Source organism: Aricia agestis, chromosome Z (assembly GCF_905147365.1).
Source record: "Aricia agestis chromosome Z, ilAriAges1.1, whole genome shotgun sequence".
NCBI classification, from domain to species: Eukaryota; Metazoa; Arthropoda; class Insecta; order Lepidoptera; family Lycaenidae; genus Aricia; species Aricia agestis.
In genome coordinates, this window is record NC_056428.1 from 5,005,254 (window position 1) to 5,027,944 (window position 22,691).

The 22,691-nt window shown below is 35.4% G+C and overlaps 1 protein-coding gene across 1 annotated transcript in view; it reads left to right on the top strand.

Moving 5' to 3' along the window:
* LOC121738908 (ATP-binding cassette sub-family G member 1) overlaps window positions 1-22,691 on the top strand; it is a 66,725-nt gene that overhangs the window by 34,159 nt on the left and 9,875 nt on the right. The window contains exons 3-5 of the mRNA XM_042131178.1: window positions 14,098-14,218; window positions 15,999-16,256; window positions 16,862-17,048. Of these exons, the coding sequence (XP_041987112.1) occupies window positions 14,098-14,218; window positions 15,999-16,256; window positions 16,862-17,048 (566 nt within the window). The remainder of the gene's footprint in view (window positions 1-14,097; window positions 14,219-15,998; window positions 16,257-16,861; window positions 17,049-22,691) is intronic.

The window sequence follows — 22,691 nt, forward strand, 5'->3', positions numbered from 1 at the left end:
ATTATAATATTAATGTCCAAGACAGATTATATCTACAGGGTGTAACAAAAATAAGTGATAATACTTTAGGGTACACGTACAGTGTTCCTTGTAGAGAGTTCACTGTGAAAGTAGCAGCTCTGAAAGACGAATTTTTTTATCACTTTTGTATGGGCAAGCGCCCGAACGTTACGAGTTATCCCATGCAAAAGTGAAAAAAAAAAATTTGGTCTTTCAGCGCTGCTACTTTCACAGTGTACTCTCTATAAGGAACACATACCCTAATACACATACACCCTAAAGTATTATTACTTATGTTTGTTACACCTTATATAAAATATATAATTTATTATTTATTAATAGTTATAATACGTCTAATTATAATATAATATTTCAAACGGGTCAGACAGATTTATCTATTAATATCCATACTAATATTATAAATGCGAAAGTGTTTCTGTCTGTCTTCAGTCTTCACGCCCTAACCGCTGAACCGATTTTGCTGAAATTTAGTATGGGGATACTTTGAGTCCCGAGAAAAGACATAGGATACTGTTTTATTTATACTGAGAAATGTAAACGAACAAACTGATTTTCGATTTATTTCTGCTAGCTGATTTTTTATTCCGTAATATTGTTTTACTATCCCTATTTTCCATATTATATTGCTCAAGTTTCAAAGTTATCCATTTTTAGGGTTCCGTAGTCAACAAGGAACCCTTATAGTTTCGGTCTGTCTATCCGTCATCATTATAATATATTATAATATTATTATTAAATATTAAATAATATATTATGGAATATGGATATAACAATTTTATCATGATTATTTACCATTACCATTATATTATGTCACAAAATACATATAAGTTCGTACATCGACCTAGGCTGGTAACGAGGCAAGACTCAAGACTAACAAGTGCGAATGTTTACGTGCTTAGCAAACAAACTATGACTTTTTCTACGGAAAGCGCTATCGAGTAAAGCCTGAAACCCGCCTCGTACTTGTAATAGCGTTAAGTTTTTTTTTTAATATACAGGGTGCGAAAAAATTAAGTGAACATACTTTAGGGTGTATATGTTATCGTTATAATGCAGAATACGTTAACGTGCACATTACCTAGGTAATCTGCAGATTCCCTGACACCATCAGTTAAAGTTTGTTTAAAGCTTATATTTGTACTTTACCTAGATAGTTTGCATTTTCTTCCTTTATAAAAGTCCTAAAAACTTTAACTTAAGCTTTTCAATCTAAGACTGTTGGTGTTTTGATTGTTTTTAGGGTTCCGTACCCAAAGGGTAAAAACCAATTACTGAGACTTCGATGTCTGTCCGACTTTCTGTCACCAGCTGTATCTCAAAAACCACTATAGCTAGACTTCTGAAATTTTCACAGATTGTGTATTTCTGTTGCCGCTATAACAAGAAGTAGGTACTAAAATTAAAACAAAATTAAAATTTAAAGGGAGCTCCCATACAACAAACGTGATTTTTTTTGGCCTTTTTTGCTCTTAATCAACAATGGCAACAGGTAGGCACTTGAAACGTGAACCCTTCGTGGGCGAGTCCGACTCGCACTTGGAAGATATTTTTCTAGTTCATACGATTTGTTATTTTATTACTGGACTAATATTTTACTTAAAATTTAATACATAATTTATTCCTTTGTTTATGTCCAAAAAATTATATTAAACTAGCTGTTCGACCGAGCTTTGCTCGGTATTCGATAAAACACGAATAAAATTACATTTTCTAAAAATTATTCCTAGCTAGATCGATTTATCGCCCCCGAAACCCGAGCCGATTCCGAGATTCCAATTATATATATTATATGTATATAAACAAGAATTGCTCGTTTAAAGATATAAGATTAGGAGCGAAGAAATAGGGGAAAATGTGGAAAAACGGAAAATTATTTGAAACTAGCTGTTGCCCGCGACTTCGTCCGCGTTAGCATAGTAGATCACATCCCAAGTATTATTTATTGTACAAAAATATTCAATATACAGAATTGACTTTCCTACGATTTTATTATATACAGATTTTTCGCGCGGCTTTGCTTGCGTAATTTAGGAATTTCACGCAACCGTACATTTTCCGCAAAAAATAGCCTTTGTTCCTAAACGTGGTCTATTCTTCATGTTTGCCAAATAACATAAAAATTGCTCCAGTAATAATTTTTCTCCGTTTTTTCCACATTTTCCTCTATTTCTTTGCTTCTATTAGTCTTAGCGAGATAAAATATAGCCTATAGCCTTTCTCAATCAATGGGCTATCTAACACTGAAAGAATTTTTCAAATCGACCAGTAGTTCCTGAGATAAGCGCGTTCAAATAAGCCATTTCAAATAATTAATCCCGTTTATTCGACATTTTCCTCTATTTCTTCGCTCCTATTAGTCTTAGCATGATAAAATGTATGCCTATAGCCTTCCTCAATCAATGGGCTATCCAACAGTAAAAGAATTTTTTAAATCATCTTTTAAATCCAGTTTAACGACTGGCAGATATTGTAATAAAATAACGGAATTTTAGTGGATTCGGCAATAGGTTATGAATCTTTGTTTACTAACAAAAAAAAATTGAAAAAGTCTAAAAAGACAATAGTATTAATATATTAATACTGTGATTATTGGCAAGTTATTATTATTTTTGCAGTCAACTATAAGTTTTCTTGTCAATAGTAGGTACGGATATTCTCTTGATATTTAATCTATACGTAATATGACATTTTTCCCTTTCCTAAATTACTAACAATAAAGATAAAATTTTATAATTAATGGTCATTTGAACAAGAATTTTTCGAATTAACAATAATTAAAATCTTTTGAATCGAGAATGGTATGTAAATGGCTTGACATTCTAGTAATTATTTTAACAATATCTAAAATCGTTCAATAGGTATTAATATTTTTAATTTTCATGGTAAGTATTATAATATTAATATTATAATCCATCCATATTATCCATATTATAATCCATACTAATTCTAATGCTAAGTACTCACATACGGTTTTACTCGATAGTTTTACTCCAAATCGAGTAAAAATTGCCGTGTGGACCGCAAAACTTACAGCTCGAAGGCTGGCATGGAGCCGGCTCGATGGAATTTATTTCCTTCGAACTTACACGACGCGACGCGAATCGTCGAGCTTTACTCAAGCGGCAAACCATACTCGATCGTGTGAGTTTTGCGGTCCACACTATAATTTTTACTTGATTTGGAGTAAAACAATCGAGTAATGCTGAATGTGTGGAGGAAAGCCCGAGCTGTAGTTTTTACTCTACGTGATTGCTCGATCGAGTAAAACCGTATGTGAATACTGAGCTTATGAGATTTTTAAATTACACAGCATCCCTAGATTATGTTAATGTGATATTATGCTATGATACTATGCTGCTACCTCTTCACACCCAAACCACAAGACCGATTTTGCTGGGTATGGAAATACTTTGAGTCGCGGGAATGAACAAGACGTGACTCTTTTTAGGGTTCCGTACCCAAAGGGTAAAAACGGGACCCTATTACTAAGACTTCCTTGTCTGTCCGTCTGTCTGTCTCCAGGCTTGTATCTCAAGAACCGTTATAGCTAGATTTATGAAGTTTTCACAAATTGTGTATATCTGTTGCCGCTATAGCAACAAATGCTGAAAACAAAATAAAATTAATATTTTAGGGGGGCTCCCATACAACAAATATGATTTTTTTGGCCTTTTTTGCTCGATATCAATAATGACAACAGCCAGGCAGTTGAAATTTTACAGAATCCTTAATTATATATTGTGTACTTTAATAATTATTAATAAAATTAAAATTTAGGGGGGGGGGGGCTTACATACAAAACACAAATATTGGCCTATTTTTTTTTCTATAACGGTACGGAACCCTTCGTGCGCAAGTCCGACTCGCACTTGGCCAATTTTTTATACTACCTATAATGTAATTATAGCATAGCAAGAGTGGATTCAAGTTTCATACATTTTACCCACGCTCCTTTAACAGGACCACACACAGTATGATGAATCAACTTCAAAGAACACAGACCATAACAGGAAACGATATGTATCGTACATTCAGAGCAATTTTACGCCTAATAGAACCTTATTGTGACAATGTAAGGTTCGCTTTCATTTAGATTATGAGGTAAAATGGAGTGCACAAGTGATTCCTATGTAAAACACTGGTACATCTACGTGCAGAGAATTAAAAATGTTGCATTGAGATCATCGGTGCGTCAGTTAATATCGATAGTAATATTATGACTAGCTATTTGACCGAACTTTGCTCGCTATTCGATAAAACACGAATAAAATGACATTTTCTAAAAATGATTCCTAGCTAGATCGATTTATCGCCCCCGAAACCCCCTATATACTAAATTTCATGAAATCGTTGGAGCCGACTCCGAGATTCCAATTATATAAATATATATACGTGGGTCACACTGAAAGTAAATAATTATACACTTTCCTTGCACTTATTCCACTTTATTTTAATATATTTATTACAAAATTGTTAAATATGCTGGGATTTTTTCTTTAGTTTAAGTTTTAAAACTTTATACAGTACCATTAGTTCAGCTGTGCTCGCCGCTTTTAGATATGATATTGATTGTACTGTCACTTCTTGGTGGAAATTCATCTTCAATTAAATAATTATACACTTTCCTCGCACTTATTCCACTTTATTTTAATATATTTATTACAAAATTGTTAAATATGCTGGGATTTTTTCTTTAGTTTAAGTTTTAAAACTTTATACAGTACCATTAGTTCAGCTGTGCTCGCCGCTTTTAGATATGATATTGAATGTACTGTCACTTCTTGGTGGAAATTCATCTTCAATTAAATAACTATACACGTTCCTTGCACTTATTCCACTTTATTTTAATGTATTTATTACAAAATTGTTAAATATGCTGGGATTTTTTCTTTAGTTTAAGTTTTAAAACTTTATACAGTACCATTAGTTCAGCTGTGCTCGCCGCTTTTAGATATGATATTGATTGTACTGTCACTTCTTGGTGGAAATTCATCTTCAATTAAATAATTATACACTTTCCTCGCACTTATTCCACTTTATTTTAATATATTTATTACAAAATTGTTAAATATGCTGGGATTTTTTCTTTAGTTTAAGTTTTAAAACTTTATACAGTACCATTAGTTCAGCTGTGCTCGCCGCTTTTAGATATGATATTGAATGTACTGTCACTTCTTGGTGGAAATTCATCTTCAATTAAATAACTATACACGTTCCTTGCACTTATTCCACTTTATTTTAATGTATTTATTACAAAATTGTTAAATATGCTGGGATTTTTTCTTTAGTTTAAGTTTTAAAACTTTATACAGTACCATTAGTTCAGCTGTGCTCGCCGCTTTTAGATATGATATTGAATGTACTGTCACTTCTTGGTGGAAATTCATCTTCAATTAAATAATTATACACTTTCCTCGCACTTATTCCACTTTATTTTAATATATTTATTACAAAATTGTTAAATATGCTGGGATTTTTTCTTTAGTTTAAGTTTTAAAACTTTATACAGTACCATTAGTTCAGCTGTGCTCGCCGCTTTTAGATATGATATTGAATGTACTGTCACTTCTTGGTGGAAATTCATCTTCAATTAAATAATTATACACTTTCCTCGCACTTATTCCACATTATTTTAATATATTTATTACAAAATTGTTAAATATGCTGGGATTTTTTCTTTAGTTTAAGTTTTAAAACTTTATACAGTACCATTAGTTCAGCTGTGCTCGCCGCTTTTAGATATGATATTGAATGTACTGTCACTTCTTGGTGGAAATTCATCTTCAATTAAATAATTATACACTTTCTTTGCACTTATTCCACTTTATTTTAATATATTTATTACAAAATTGTTAAATATGCTGGGATTTTTTCTTTAGTTGCACAACAATGCTTCAGCGCACTCCGCGAGACGGACTGTTGAATATTTGACTATGGCACGTGTTGAGATATTGAGTCATACGCCATATAGTACTACTACAACTAGCCATAAGTAAGTTATAAAGCTGTATTTTATTGAAATTTCAATTTTTTTACAGATCAGGACCTTAAAAGCGTCTTCTAAATGTTTTCTGAAATCAGCCAGTTGATAAATACTTTTACTCGAAGCTTCAGAAGCTTTTATGTGTGAATGCTCTTAGTAGTCAAATTTTGATTAATTTTAAAATGCATAAAGAAAACCTCCAATTTGTACAAAATTACGTTTGAAATTAAGTCTATAATGTAGCTACTACTGTATGTGGATTGTGGACACTTAACACCCTAAAAAAGGATATTTATAATTATATTTTGCAGAAACTTATATCTACCCCTATGTTTTATCCCCAATAAATGTCACTGCTTGAGCAAATTGATAAACAAGCCAAAGAAACAGCTATTATTTGTCCTAACTTAGCCTTAAAACCAATTAATTATTTTAAGTATATTTTTCTTTCTAAAAAAAAATTAAATGTAATGTGCTCTGAATCAGAGTTGCATACTCGTAGCGGGCTATACGTATATATTGGAAGGGTGTTTTGTAGGAACCCGGCAATGTATAATATACTATACTATCATTTTCTCGAAAATTGTCAAATAGGGTTTTTTTTTATATTTTTCTGTACGTCTTTAGACACTAAAAGAATAGTATATGAACAAAAAAAAAAAAAATCGCGAAAAAAAATTCCGTCGAATTAAGGGTTAAGGGGGGCTCCCATACAACAAACGTTATTTTTTTGGTCTTTTTGGCTCGTAATCCATAATGGCAACATGTAGATTGTAGACGCTTGAAATTTTCACAAAATACTCAATAATTATGTACTAATATTTAATAATACAATAAAATAATATTAAATAAATAATTAAGGTCAGCTCCCATACACAAACACAATTTTTTGCCTACTTTCGCTCTATAACGGTACGGAACCCTTCGTGCGCGAGTCCGACTCGCACTTGGAAAATTTTTGGAATACTTGTTTATTAAAATAGAATGATTTCAAACAAATAATTATGTTACGTACTTCATTATTTTTAAGAACCGTTTATATAGGTAATTACTTGAAAGTTGAAAGTCATGTTCTTGACCTACGCTATCTTTAGTGCTAAGTAGAGCACTATATTATGCTTGTTTTTAAGACGTACGGTGCTATCTCAAACATTTTTATTTTCATATCTAGTTTGACTTAGGTCACTAGGTCATTTGAACAGGACTTACAAAAAAAATAGCCAAGTGCGAGTCGGACTCGCGCACGAAGGTTTCCGTACCGGTATAGAGCGAGAGTAGGCAAAAAATTGTATTTTTTGTATGGGAGCCCCCCCTTAAATATTTATTTATTATTAAATGTTAAAGTACAAACATAATTAAAGGATTTTATGAAAATTTCAAATGCCTAGCTGTTACAATTAATTACGAGCAAGAAAACCTAAAAAAATCACGTTTGTTGTATGGGAGCCCCCCTTAAATATTAATTTTATTGCGTTTATCGTATTTGTTGTTATAGCGGTAACAAAAATACACAATCTGTGATTTCAGAAGTCTAGCTGTAGCGGTTCTTGAGTGAACACAGAACTGAAGACAGACGGACAGACGGACAGACATCGAAGTCTCAGTAATAGGGTCTCGTATTTACCCTTTGGGTACGGAACCCTAAAAATCAGTGCCACCGCAATTTTTTTTGTAACGTAAAATAATGTGTTTATCATATTTTCAGTAAAAAAAAAAGTACGTATCATGTAGTGCCAATAAAAATATTTTTAATATTTCGATATTACAAATTATCCCACAAAAATTAGCCTATAATCCTTCACGTGGTCTACTTTTTATCTGTGCCAAATAACATCAAATATAGTGTACGCTTTATCTCAAAGTACCTACAAACAAAACAATAATATTTTTATTGTTTGTTGTAATACGATAATAATCGTAAGAACAATAATATTAAGACTTGCGACTGATTTAGGTAATTTAAAAACAAATAAAAAGGGTTAAAATTCAAATGGATGGAGCTGCTGCAAAAACGTTATCATTGAGGAAACTCTCGAAAATATGTCACGGTTAAAAAGTGTGAGTATAATAACTTTTTCAATTCTCAAGAAAGGTAAAGTGCGAGTCGGACTCGCGCAAGAAGGGTTCCGTACCGTAAAAGAGGAAAAAAGGCCAAAAATTGTGTTTTTTGTATGGGATTAAACATTTATTTTATTTTTCTTATTAATGAAATTTCAGAAGTCTAGCTATAGCGGTTCTGGCTGTGTCTCCAGGAGACAGACTGTCAGACAGACGTACTTAGTAATATCCGTTATTAGTCCCTTTGGGTACGGAACCCTGAGAAAAGTTCTCATGGACTGCATAAGTCTTCCCTAATTCTAGGCCACGATCAAATATGAAAGATCGGTGCTTTACATCGTCAGCATAGAGCAGCAAGTGCGTTCATTTGCCACTCTACAATCTACATGGTAGCGTATCACCCTTTTACAGGAGCTTCGCGGCCCTCCAAGGGGTCGTGAGTCGCGACCCACAGGTTGGAAAACCCTGCTATAGAGTTTATGTACGTTCCATACAGTCTTGTTCGCAATGACATCCTTATTCGCCGGCAATAATTAATAATAATCTTACCTTAATCTCTGTTATTGCTCTGTTCCACATTTGTCCTTAATCATTATTATTTGGGATAACAATATTATTGTCATAATAAGGTAAAGACGCTGCGATATCGGTATCGTTTGGCCCAAATATTTGTGTTTATTTTTAATGTAACACGCAAAAGTTCCATTTTCTGTCCGTGACTCGTGATGATAAAGGGTCGTCCATTAAAATCGATTACGGATAGTAAGGGCCTGTTTCACCACTTCCTGATAAAGTGCCGGATAGGCTATCAACAACTTATTTGACAGATACTCCATACTCTATCAGCTGTCAAGTTAAGTGGTGGATAGCCTATACGACACTTATCAGGAAGTGGTGAAACAGGCCTAGTTATTATAAATTATAATACGAGATGACGATTATGATCAGTTGAAAAAAATATTGAGCACTGAGCAGTGAGCAGTCCAATAACTGAATGAGCGGTAAAAATTATGGAATGAGTGGTTCGATAAATGAATGAGCGGTAAAATGATGGAATGAGCGGTTCGATAAATGAATGAGCGGTAAAAATGATGGAATGAGCGGTTCGATAAATAGTTCGGTAAATCCACGGCAGATCATAGCGAGCGGTGACACCCGAACTCAAGTTCATTGAAAAGAGAGGTAAATAAATCGTTAATTGGGCGGAACTTAATTTAGCAGCTATTAAGCAAATTCTATGCCTGCATAAATATTTTAATTATTTACCAACACTACTCTCAACTTACATTATTTTGATAAACGATCGTTTAACAAGTAACGACGAGGTAAGTACTACTTACCTACCTAGTTGTTAAACGATCGTTTATCAAATGTTAGTTGATAGTCCACAAGATTAGCATTTAATATGAATAATATTATATTAGGTAATTTTGGAAACTTTACTACTTTAGTGATCCACATAATTAAAGACTTCAACCTATTTAAGTTTTACAAACAATTTATAATTTAGGTCTGAAGACCTTCAAAATATAATGAGAATGTTAACAGATTTTATGATTTTTGCTACATTTTGTGTATCGGATTTCGGAACATTAATTAATTATAATTATGACTAACAAAAAGTAACAGGATACTGTAATAAATAATAATAATTAAAACTGTTTAACATTTTAAAATTTCCGGGTTTATTGATCTCAGTACGGTACGGTTTTCAACTATCGACTAAGTAAAGGTTAACGTCGATAAAATAATAAGGGCCTGTTTCACAACTTCCTGACAAGGCTATCCACCAGTTAACTTGACAGATGAAGTATGGAGAATCTGTCAAAAAAGTTGTATATAGCCTATTCGGCACTTTATCAGAGAGTGGTGAAACAGGCCCTAAGGGTTTTATAATGACGCTTATTATTATATCGACGAAATAATTTTATGTCCATACTAATCCATACTAATATTTTAAATGCGAAAGTGTATCTGCTTGCCTATCTTCTAATAAAATTATATAAAAATTTCCTTCCTGACGCTATAACGCCAGAACGCACGAACTGATCTCCACGGTTTTGCATTCGTTGGAAAGGTCTCGGGCTCCGTGAGGTCTATAGAAAAAAATATCAGAAAAAACTTCAAGAGAAAACCAGAAAAACAGGGAAAATCATTTAATGGCCAAACAACATTTGCCGGGACAGCTAGTTCACGTATAAAAGTTTGGTATTGGGATAATTTGACACCCGGGGAAAGGACATAGGATACTTTTCATCCCGGAATGATACATTTTTTGCAGAATTTTTGTGTAACGGAGTTGTGGACGTCATCTAGTCTAGTATTATATAAACGCGAAAGTCTGTTTGTTTGTTACCTTTTGACGCCCAAACCGCTGAACGGATTTTGATATTTTGAATCTCGGGAAAGGACTGGAATGCTTTTTATCCCGGAAAAATGTACGGTTCTCGCGTGATAAACGAATTTTGACGCAATGGAGTTGCGGGCGTCATCTAGTAGTAATATAAATACGAAAGTGTGTCTGTCTGTCTGTCCGTCTGTCTGTAATTTGGTACCTCTTCACGTCCAGACCGCAGAACCGATTTTGATGACATTTTGTATGAGGATACGTTGAGTCTCAGGAAAGGAGGTAGGATGAACCGTAAAGTTTTCCGGTAAAAACTAGGATCCTTTTTTACCGGAAAACTTTACGGTTCCCACGCGATAAACTAATTTTGGGGCAACAGAGTTACGTGCGTTATCTAGTATATGGTATAACTAATTGCTAAGCCTGTACCACTTGTGACTGTAATGTAAGGTACTAAGGTTGAGAAGTAGAGTTAGGCCTACTACTGACAGCTAATCTTTAATGGCAATCTTTCTGTATTAAAATTACATAGCTATTTATAGCTTGGTAAAACCACAGTATCAGATTCAAAGGCAAAGATAAGGAGTGAGCACACTGAGACGGGACGGGCCGGGGCTCAGCGTGCCGGGGCGCATCACAAAAATCCGCCTCGGATGCGCGTATCGCACACTGTGCCGGGGCGCATCGGCGCGGATTTTTGCTTGGCGGATTTCCGTCAATGCGACACGGCCTGACAAGACCCGCTGCGCCCCGGCAACAGTGTGCTATAGCAAGCGGCGCGTAGATGTGATGCATTGCGCGCCGACTCGCCCCGGCACAGTGAGCGTTAAAATCCGACAATGCGATGCGACCCGGCCCGGCAATAGTGTGCTATAGCGCATTTTGCGCTGCGCTGAGCCCCGATCCGCCCCGGCACGCCCCGGCACGCGCCGGTAAACTGTGCGCGTACCTTAAACGGGCATTGGACAGGCGTTTTATGGCCTCCTTCCAGCAACTGTGGATGCTAGATTGTATAAGTCTACCGACGATGCATAATAAAAGACAGATGAATGAATGAAAATACTTTTCTTGATAATTGAAGCGAAAGTATAGCTAATATCTTTCGCTAAAAATATTGTGTTTTAGAGGATGATTTTTGCAATTTGGACACGGGATCCTAATAAAAAAGTTTTATAAAGTTAATCAACAAAGTTTACAAGTAAAAGTTGAACGATTCAAACTGTTACAACCGGCTTTGTATGACATAACGTATTGTGCATAATTGGAAAGTCGTCATAACATCTTATATTATGGTTTGAAGGCTTAACTTTTGCCCCGGGTATGTCTTTCATGGCCGAGAGAGATTTCAAATTTCAATATTACTTTACTTTAATTTGACGTAGATTTTGACGTCAAATTTATAGGTTTTCAGCCAAACTCTTCATTAAATTAAATTAAAGTAATTGTTACATGTTTCAGAGTGCGCATGTAAACTTTGAAAGTGGCGAGCATAATAATCAATCAAGTAAATCGATGATTGTTTAGCAGAATGGCTTTGCTGTACCTACTGCCTGTACTTGAATCTTTCATGCCTCTACATTCTTCCCAATTTACGCAAACTTTGCGAGCTCATGATTTTGGTTTACAAAATACAATAAAATACAAGTGCATTGTTCACATTTTGTTACTCTCAGCTAACGACTGTTTTGTTTTCTTGTTAGCTTCAACCCATTGTTTCTTTGTCTGAATTTTTAGCTTGTCCTTCCAGGGATTTAGTATTATAGTATAGCGATGTGCGAAGCTTCAAAATATTGACGCTCTTTATAAGTATACAATATATTATATATTTTTTCTTAGATAATAAAACGTTGGTAGTGAGTAACATAACTTTAGTAAGTATCGATGAAATCTGTTAAGGAAAAAAAGTAAGCAGCAAGTTAATAGTGTAAATAAAGAACCAGAATAATGTGATAAACTGATAATACTTTTTGGTGTCCCGTGGATAAGGTTCACTGTAAAAGTAGCAGTAAGTACTAAAAAAGTTGCTGCAAACTCTTGACGTGCCGGATACCGGCACATGCTATGGCTTTTCCCAAGACTCTGTACCAAATTATCTAAATTCGAAGTCATGAATAACAATTTTGCTGTAATTTGTAAAGCAAGATCCCAGTCGTTCCTAGAACCATGTTATTACCCAGTAGACCAGTATACAGTTATACAACAATTATACATGTCATCCACGTGTTATGCACGATCTATTTCGGTCGGCCTCCGTCGAGGCAGTGACATTGATTGTCTCTGTCGATGATATGCACGCGGGTCAACGACCGCATTTATGCAATAGACGCGTTTGTATAGTAACGGGGTTTTCGCGGCAGGCATAATACGTAGGAGAGCCATGCTATACGTGGGAGAGCCACGCTTCGGCACGAATGGGCCGGCTCGACCGGAGAAATATCACGTTCTCACAGAAAACCGGCGTGAAACAGCGCTTGCGCTGTGTTTCGCCGAGTGAATGAGTTTACCGGAGGCCCAATTCCCTTCCCTATCCTCCCCTATTACCCTATTCCCTCTTAAAAGGCCGGCAACGCACCTGCAGCTCTTCTGATGCTGCGAGTGTCCATGGGCGACGGAAGTTGCTTTCCATCAGGTGACCCGTTTGCTCGTTTGCCTCCTTCTTTCATAATAATAAAAAAAAAAGGTAAGGTAGGGGGCCGTCCATGTATAACGTTAGGAAAATTTAGCATTTGAGGCAGGTAAGGTAAGGCCGCTTATTAGTTACGTTAGAATAATTTAGCTTTCGCGGCTAAGGTAGCTACCACTTTCAAGAATTTTCTCAGAAGAAATTGTTCGTCTTATCAAAACGAAGCTACTCACCGAAAAAAATAGCTTGATAGTAATAGAAAAAAAATGTTCTAGGGAACCTGTAAGTTGTAACTTATAGTTAGGTTAAGCAGGTAAATAGTAATTAAACAAATAAGTATTTATATTTATCATCTACCTGCTTTATATAAATGAATATATTATAATTTAATTTTAAAATATTTGTGGTTTCGGATAATTGTGGAGGATAACGACTCACGTCGCGCGTCGGCGCCCTTCTGGCTTTTTCACGGCGCACGGCGCCGCGGCGCACACCTCGTTTCTGGTGCAAAGTCAAAGCCCAAAGGTTTGAAACTGGTCGAACAGGAATTTTATCGATGGTACTGTAAAGAATCTTGCCTAGGTCAAGAATATAATATTGCCTGCTAGGTCATTGTGAATGTGTTAGCTTATGTTTGCGAATAATTATGAAAGCGCGAATTCATATTTAGGTAACTTTCTTTTTAATAACGTTAATAAGTGTCCTACATCATAGGTCGTTTCCGTTAATCGGTCAGGCGTTGTTCTAAATACATGCTAAATAGCATTTTTTTTATTTAATTAAGTAGGTACACAAGAAAAAAAAAATGAAATCGACCCATCCGGAGGAGTTTCATAAAAACTAGATGTATTGTAAAGATTAATTCTGTTCCTAGACTACCAATTAGGCGATCTACATACTTAAATGAAAGATGAAGAAGCTTTTTACATAAAGGAAATCAACACACAATATTGTAAGACCTTATTTCTTAGCTACTTACTATCGCAGAAAAATCTTTACCCCAGATTTTTTTTTCAAAGTTTTATTTTCTTCTAGATTATTCTAACCTATTTACTTTGTCGGCAGGTCCCAGCAAGGTGGTTGTGAAGAATGTGAACGGCAGATTCATGTCGGGACAGCTGGTGGCCATCATGGGGCCGTCGGGAGCCGGCAAGAGTTCCCTACTCAATGTACTATCGGGATACAGGTGAGCAATAGAGGCCGTTATCATAGGGGCCGTCAACATTTTCTTTGTTCCATGTACTATCGGGATACAGATGAGCATTAGAGGCATTATTAAGCATAGGGTCTGTCAACATGTAGACCCTATATCATAGGGGCCGTAAGGCCCGTATGACATAGAGACTGTTATTTTTAGGGCCATCAAAATTATGTAGGCTGTTTAACATAGGGGCCGTTATTTTTAGGGCTATCAACATTATGTTCATTGCTCAAAGTCCTTAAAGGTAAGCAGTAGCGTATATCTTAGGGGCCAACAATATCTTCATTGCTCAACTTAAACGGCAACTGCAACGGCAAGCCATAAACAGCAAACATCTACAATAAGTACCTGAAAGGTGGAGGCTAGCTACATAATAATATGATTGTGTCGAACGTTTAGGATTCCTTTAATATGAATTTGGCCTCTTGTAAAGTAATACGGGTAGACTCAAACTGTCGCACTCAGAAACGAATAGGTAATAATTACTTACCATAATTAAAAAAATATTATAGACTTTAAGTAATTTCTCATCTAGTTGGCAAAAGGTGCCGCGTGCGTACTCGTATGTCTTACGCCTGTTTTTTTAGCTGAGTTAATCCTCCAATCATTTTCCAATTGATACAATTTTTCTGACCCCCAATTATTTTTCAACTGATCCATAAAGGAGTTTGTTACCAAAAGGTAGGGTACGGGCACCAGTAGTCACCCTTTTAGTGGAAAGTGCAAGTTTAAATGTGGATAGAAAATTATTTAAAATAGTAATCAAAAACCTTTTGTATTCATTCACTTAATCATTTATTAAACATTGTTATGAAATTAGCATATAAGATAATTTTTCTTAATAAGTATTGAAAATAAATTATTTTTCAAAATAAGGCACATTTGCCCAGTACTCAGCCGTCACAACCCAGTTCTCGGCCAAATAGCTACCAGTAGTCAGCCTCTCCTTAGATGGACCTCGAAAGAGACCTATGGAACTGAAACAAATAAACAATGCATGTCTGGTCTCTGACGATGCCAAAAAACTAAGAAATTACTTGGTAGGTAGGTGCTTCATAAATAAATGAATAAATTAAGCAGAATAACTGATGGCTGAACACTGGGTATACCTCACCAGTACTCAGCCGTGGTTCGACCGTATCTAGTAAGGCGGCCGACTACTGGTTTTTATATGGAATTATGTATGACCAGTACTCAGCCGGGGGTGGCCGAACACTAGATAATGTACAAGAAACGCATACCCAGTAGTCAGCCACCTCATTATTTAAATAACTATAAATAAACTGTTCTATAACTCATTTGATTTAGACGTAAAAAAATGTAATAACAATATATTTTAATAGAACATGACACAAAAGTTAAGAAGAAATCACAATAACTCACCTTTTTGTCGGGCACTTCCCACTAAGAAAATTTTGACGCGCAAGCCGCATCTTGGCTCGACTAGTGACAACGTCGAATTGGAATCAGATTACCATTTCTTGCAGCCACTTAGCGTCATTGTGACGTTCTGAACTGAACAATAAGAAGGCCAAGCTTTTTTTAAAAGTAACTTGATTGGTTAATTTGCAATAGAACGCTATTTCTATAGGGTTATAGCTGGAAAAGGCTGACTACTGGTGTGGGGCTGACTACTGGTGCCCTTACCCTAGCCATGTAGGAATTCGGACAGTGTTTTAAAAGTAGATCCTAATCTTTTAGAAATTTAAAAATCTTGAATTCCGCCGTCCGTTTCATACCATACTTAATATTCCTCTTACTCCAGATCAGCTGGAGTCACAGGCGAGCTTCTGGTGAACGGTGAGATCCGTGATGAGGCGACCTTCAAGAAGTCATCATGCTACATCACCCAGGAGGACCTTCACCAGCCGTTGCTGACGGTCCGGGAGGCCATGGACGTGGCTGCCAGCCTCAAACTCCCCAGGGGGGTGAAGGCACCCTCGGAGGATATATTGCAGCAGATAGGACTCTTGGAGCATCAGCATACAAGAACTGATGCGCTTTCCGGAGGACAGAAGAAAAGGTAGGAGCTTCTTCCGTTTTAGAGTTAAATGTATATAAATAGAGAGCTAATAAACTTAGATGGACAACTTAGACCTTCTGATTTATCTGCTTTAAAATTTGATTCGAACTTCTTCTGTTGTAAAAAAGGTTCCATCAACTATCAAGAGTCTGATAGTATGGTTACAAAGTCCGATACCAGTTGATGGTCGATTTTTAAAGATGTAATTATAAATTACCAGAGATTTTTTTCTTATGTACTTTGAGATCAGAAGATTACCAGACATTTTTTTTATGTATTTTTGAAAAGGTTATATCAAGAGTCTGATATAATGGTTACCAAGTCCGATACCAGTTGATGGTCGATTTTTAAAGATGTAAAATTATAAATTACCAGAGATTTTCTCTTATCTACTTTGAGAAAAACAACGCTCTGATTTTTCCTGGTTTTTCGTAACTTAAAGTTCCGGAGCCTAGTAGCTAAGCTTTCTGACTCTATCAAACTATAATTCTCTCAGACAAACAGTTGTTAATGTACCTCTACAAAGGCAAACACTCACAACTGAGAGTTTAGTTATTGCCTCTTTCAGACAATCAACCATACACTAACAAACCCCCATCTTCCAGACTGTCAGTCGCTCTGGAGCTGGTGAACAACCCTCCCGTCTTCTTCCTGGACGAGCCCACGAGCGGGCTTGACAACGTCACCACAGTCCAGGTGGTGAAGCTACTCAAGCAGCTGGCGCGGCAGGGCAGGACCGTGGTGTGCACCATACACCAGCCCGCCGCCTCGCTGTTCGAGCTGTTTGATGAGGTGGGGATCCCACTGTGGGATATATTTTAATTTTTAAGAATTTTAATGAAATTATTTTATTTCTAAATCGGTTAAAACTTAACACTTTTAGAACCTCTACATGAGGCTTACCACCGGTTCGGGAACTAAAAATGACCAAATTTATCAGATCCTGTTATCATAAAATCGTTCGATGGATAGATTCTGTGCAACGCTCATAGAACAATAGATTAATACCTTACGGGGTAATATTGGGCACAATTACCTGCTACGTACGTAGATTAATTGATTGATGATCTTGGTTTACGAAAGGATGTTTATTTATTTTTTCATTGACATGAAAAAAGAGCTGTGTCACAGGTTCTTATTTCAACCCATTTGACTTTTACGGGGGGTTGAAAACCTAGGTGTAGAATGTGTTTATAGACCACTCTTTTTTATTATTATCAGGTAGACTTGTCATGTACTTTTTTACATGAAGTTGTTTATGAATAAAAAAGAAAATGTACTATTATTATTATAGAAGGAAGTTGGTTAAATATTTAAATATTTAGGCAATTCATTGTTAAGGACCTTCCCATATGGAGATTCCATAATTTACCGTATTCTGAATTGAAAGCTACAAAGTTATAATAAAAATACAGCAATAATCTTCAGTATATCAGCATTCCTTTCCCCGTTATTAATTTCCTATTTTTGTTTATTATACTCATGATATTAGCTTCCAAAGTAATACCAATTTATTAAAATTATTAAAGCATACTTTCAGGATCTCCCAATAAACGTAGTTAGTAAATACTAGTATTTACAAATTACGTTTATTTGAGACACACGACAATTGATAGACAATTTAACTAACTACATATTCCCCGTTTTAAATTTTTTTAGATCAATTTTTAACTAAGATAAGTAAAAAAAAATGGATTTATGTGCGATCTCGGCAACGCGTCAAATGTATGGTCAAGGTCGTTTGCTCGGGGGATGGCCTTAACTCTACATTTTTAATGCCGGTAGTTAATAATTATACAAAAAGAGAATGTTGCCCTTTACTTCAACTTTCAAAAAATATATATTTTGCTTCCGTTTTACGTTAAACGTGTTCATAATCTTGACTTCAAAATATAAGCAGCAAGCCTAATTATTATATATTGTTTGCGACTAAATCCTAAAAAATAATACTTATTACATTTTTAAACAGTCATCTGTTCACACAGAACGCTATTAAGTACCTAATTCTAACATTATAATTATTTAAGGAAATTAATAGAGGTATATTATCTAGATACAAGCTTTATTATTATTTAAACTATTTACCTACTTAATAAAATAAAAAAATACTATTACTAGATTATGAACTGCGTTGACCTGGAATAGTGACTCCAGAACAAGTCTAACAAGTCGCGAACAAGAAGATTAGAAAAAGTAAAGCAAAATTACTTTTCAAATGCCAACTTCGTTTGTACTTTAGCTAAAGTAAAGACAATTCTTTACTTTAGCTAAAGTACAAACGAAGTTTTACCTTGTTGTTGGTTTTGATCTCCTAAACTACTCAACGGATTTTAATACATAATTTAAACGCCTCCATTCATAGATTTAACTTACGTAGTAACTATTTTAGTAATCTGTGATAAATCACAGATTACTAACAAAATAACATTAGCACTAGACCATACTGATGATAATGAGTATGGTCTAGTTCTAATATTTCTTTATCTCTCGGCAATGAATTTGTGACATTGAAATCCATATACCACAATAATAATAATTATTATAATTGCCAAAATAAACTTAAATAACATTTACTCAGTTATTTAAATTAACGAAATGATGAAATTGAAACGGAGTAGTAAGATTTCTTAATGAATTTCTTTTGAAGTAGGTTAAAAAGATAGAACTAATAATTTTCAACATCTATTTTACGTTACAGAAGTTGAAAACTCAGGGGTTGAATTGAATTTTAAAACATTAGTCAGTTGTGTTGAAGCACATTAAGGCCATCCCCAGAGCAAACGACCTTCACCATACATTTGCCGAGTTGCCGAGATCGCGCCAAAATCCTATTTTTTTTACTCATCTTAGTTCAAAATTGACCCGAAAAAATTCAAACGTCCAGTATGTAGTTAATGAAATTGTCGATCTATTGGCGTGTTCCAAATAACCGTAATTTGTAAATACTAGGGATACTGAATGTATGCTTGAATTTAAAATTTTGGAAGCTGTTGACATGAGTATAAAAAACAAAAATAGGAAATTAATAATTGCTATCATGAAAGGAACGTTCATATACTTACTGAAGATTAATGCTGTATTTTTACTATAGGTAATTTTGTACCTTTCAAATTATGAATTAATAAGGCCCTAAAAACGGTAAATTACGGCATCTCGGTAAGCGTCAGTTAATCAGTTAATCATTTATACGTGGGAGAGCCATGCTTCGGCACGATGGGCCGGCTCGACCGGATAAATACCACGTTCTCACAGAAAACCGGCGTGAAACAGCGCTTGCGCTGTATTTCGCCGAGTGAGTGAGTTTACCGGAGGCCCAATCCCCTACCCTATTCCCTTTCCTACCCTCCCCTATTCCCTTCCCTTCCCTACCCTCCCCTATTACCCTATTCTCTCTTAAAAGGCCGGCAACGCACATGCAGCTCTTCTGATGCTGCGAGTGTCCATGGGCGACGGAAGTTGCTTTCCATCAGGTGACCCGTTTGCTCGTTTGCCCCCTTATTTCATAAAAAAAAAAAAAACATGACAAGCTTAGGCAGTAGGCACAGAATAATATAATACATAAGTAGCACTTTTTTTTAAATTAAATAAGGGGCAAACGAACAAAAGGGTCACCTGACGGTAAGCAACTACCACGAAGCTGAAACAAAGCTCTATAACAGCTTCATGGCAACTACCGTCGCCCATGGACACTCGCAACATCAGAAGAGCTGCAGGTGCGTTGCCGGCCTTTTAAGAGGGTATACGCTCTTTTCTTGAAGGTTTGCGGGTCGTATAGGTCCGGAAATACTGCTTGCTGGTGACAGTTCGTTTCAGAGTAAACGACCGAACGTACGGAGAATTTATAATAGCACAAGACACAAGTAGCACGCTTTTTGTGTCTTGTGCTATTATAAATTCTAGGTACTTACAAACATCACCCATATTCACAATATTACTAAGACTGAAAAAAGCAAATGCAAATGTGGATGTTTTCTTTCTGTTTTTCACCTCCTTGTTGAATGTTTATCCCATAATGTTGAAAGAATCTATTGTACATTACCTACCGATTTAAAAGAATGTTTAAATGATGAAAATGGATGTATTAAAACTCTACAATTTTTGAAAATGATAAATTTATACAAATGTATTTAAGTCTTCTGTAATGTATTCTTTGTTGTGGTCGCTAATGACCCTGATGTTAAAGCGACCTTAAATAAATAAATAAAAAAAAAATACATTGTGTCCTACGCTCACGCTAATATTATATCTAATGAAAGGATTAATAATAATTATTACTTATAAAACTAGTTGAACGAGTCATTTACAAAGCTTCCTAGGAAGGCTTACAAGGAAGTACGCGCGTGCGTTTGTATGTATACTTAACTAGTTAGATCAATTAAAGTGAAGAAGATGGATTGCTGGTTTTTATCTGCCGTATACGATGAAGTTGCTTAGCAAAAAATAGCATGTCTTCTGTGACCCCCCCCCCCCCCCCCCCCCCCCCTTCGGACCGCGCCTTTGTGATGTAATAAGTATATAATGTGAATCCCTCCTTATTACAACGTTTTATAAGAAGGTTGAAAATAATTATTATAGTACTTAGTTGAAAGAACACGGAATAAACGCTGAAAATTCCTGATTTCGCTTTCGATTTTTTAGCATAGACTTTTGGTCAAGAACAAAATAACAATAAAAGTTAGAAAATTTATGATGCACTAAGTAGGTAGGTATATACTATAAGTATTATATTAAGCTGATTGTTATATACTTAAGTAGGTATAAACGTATTACATAGGTATTAAGTAGATTGCTTAATCTAGAACCTTATGATCTAGATATCCTATAGACTAGATCATCCAGCCCTGGACAACGAAAGAAAGACAATAGTTACCCACTTGTACCTACTTAGTAATTAATTATTGCAAGCAGCTGTAACGGCAGTTAGTGGCACTGATCGACCCGCGAGTATTATATGGATTATGGAGTTTAATTTATTCCAATCTAGTGATCCAATCCAGCGCTGGATTGCCTCTGGAATAATGTAAACAGGAACTGGTGGAACTGGAATGCACTGGAATATGCCACTCAGGGCCTGTTTCACCACTTCCTGATGAGTGACAAAATATAGGCTATCGACCAATTAACTTGACAGATAATGTATGGAGAATCTGTCAAAAAAGTTGTGAATAGCCTATTCGGAACTTTATCAGAAAGTGATGAAACAGGCCATAAGTGTATTAAAGCTCTGGATAGGATAAAGCAGGTCATTAGATGACAACTATATATGTATTTAGTACACGTGAGTCGTGACAGATTGACGATTGAACTCTGTCAGTTTGTCCCTACACAACCTGTCAGTATTTTTTATATTCCATTTGTTTTTTATATTTAATTTTGTAGTATTCTGTAAATATGCTCAGCCTTTGAATTCCTTCTTTTTCCACACAATTGGATATTCTTAAGGTTAATTGGAATCACGAGAAACTTACAAAGCCTTACAAAGTTTAAACGGACTAATCTCATTATTTATTATTATTAGACCGATGTTTATGTAGTTTAGCACAAATAAAGAGTTAGACCACGGGAAAGCACATATGCTAATTTTTGTGCGAAAATGAACAGTTTCCGTGAAATTCCTTATGTAGGTACTATCAGAGAAGTTTATTCTTAGGCAGATGGCGGACCTGCGTAATTTGGTTGCAATATATTATATCAAACCCATCCGACAGATCACAACTAACGTAGGATCGTCAACTACCTATGAACCTATTTTTTTGATAGCGGGCGCCGGACGTCTAGTACTTAATTAATACTCGCTCATAGATCACGGGCTTATCTAACGGTATTACGCAATTACTATTGTTTACCGCTCAGTCACTACAAATGTACAATATGGAGTCAGACCGTGACCCATATATACGAATTACTTATCAACTATCAGTGATCTGCTGTTGTTTTTTCACAATTAATGGTTTGTTGACTTACAGTTTCATAATTTTTAGATTTTGCACTCGGTCATGCATGAAAATCATTATTTATTAGGATGATTACAGGTCTACCAGAATGACTCTAGCAACACCGGGGTAATTGGAATAAAACATTAATTTGATCCTTTTTTTCCTTATAGCGGCTGATTCTGTGTGTGAAACATGCAAATATATTTTATCCAATGATCAAGGATATTTTTTAAAAATCTACTGTCAAAATTTGCCATCAGATTCTGGGGGACCTATTATAATAATTGTATTAGTAATAGTTTGGTTGGACCGCAGTGGTAACAGTGGACCACATACCAATTATATTTTTATAAACTGCTGCAAAATATTTATTCGCATTTAAACATTGTATTCTAATTTCCTGAGGAATTAGAACACAATGTTTAAATTATTTTTTACATTTCGCCCATTACAATTTACAACTATACGCACACAGCTGTACATAATGTAATGTTCTCTC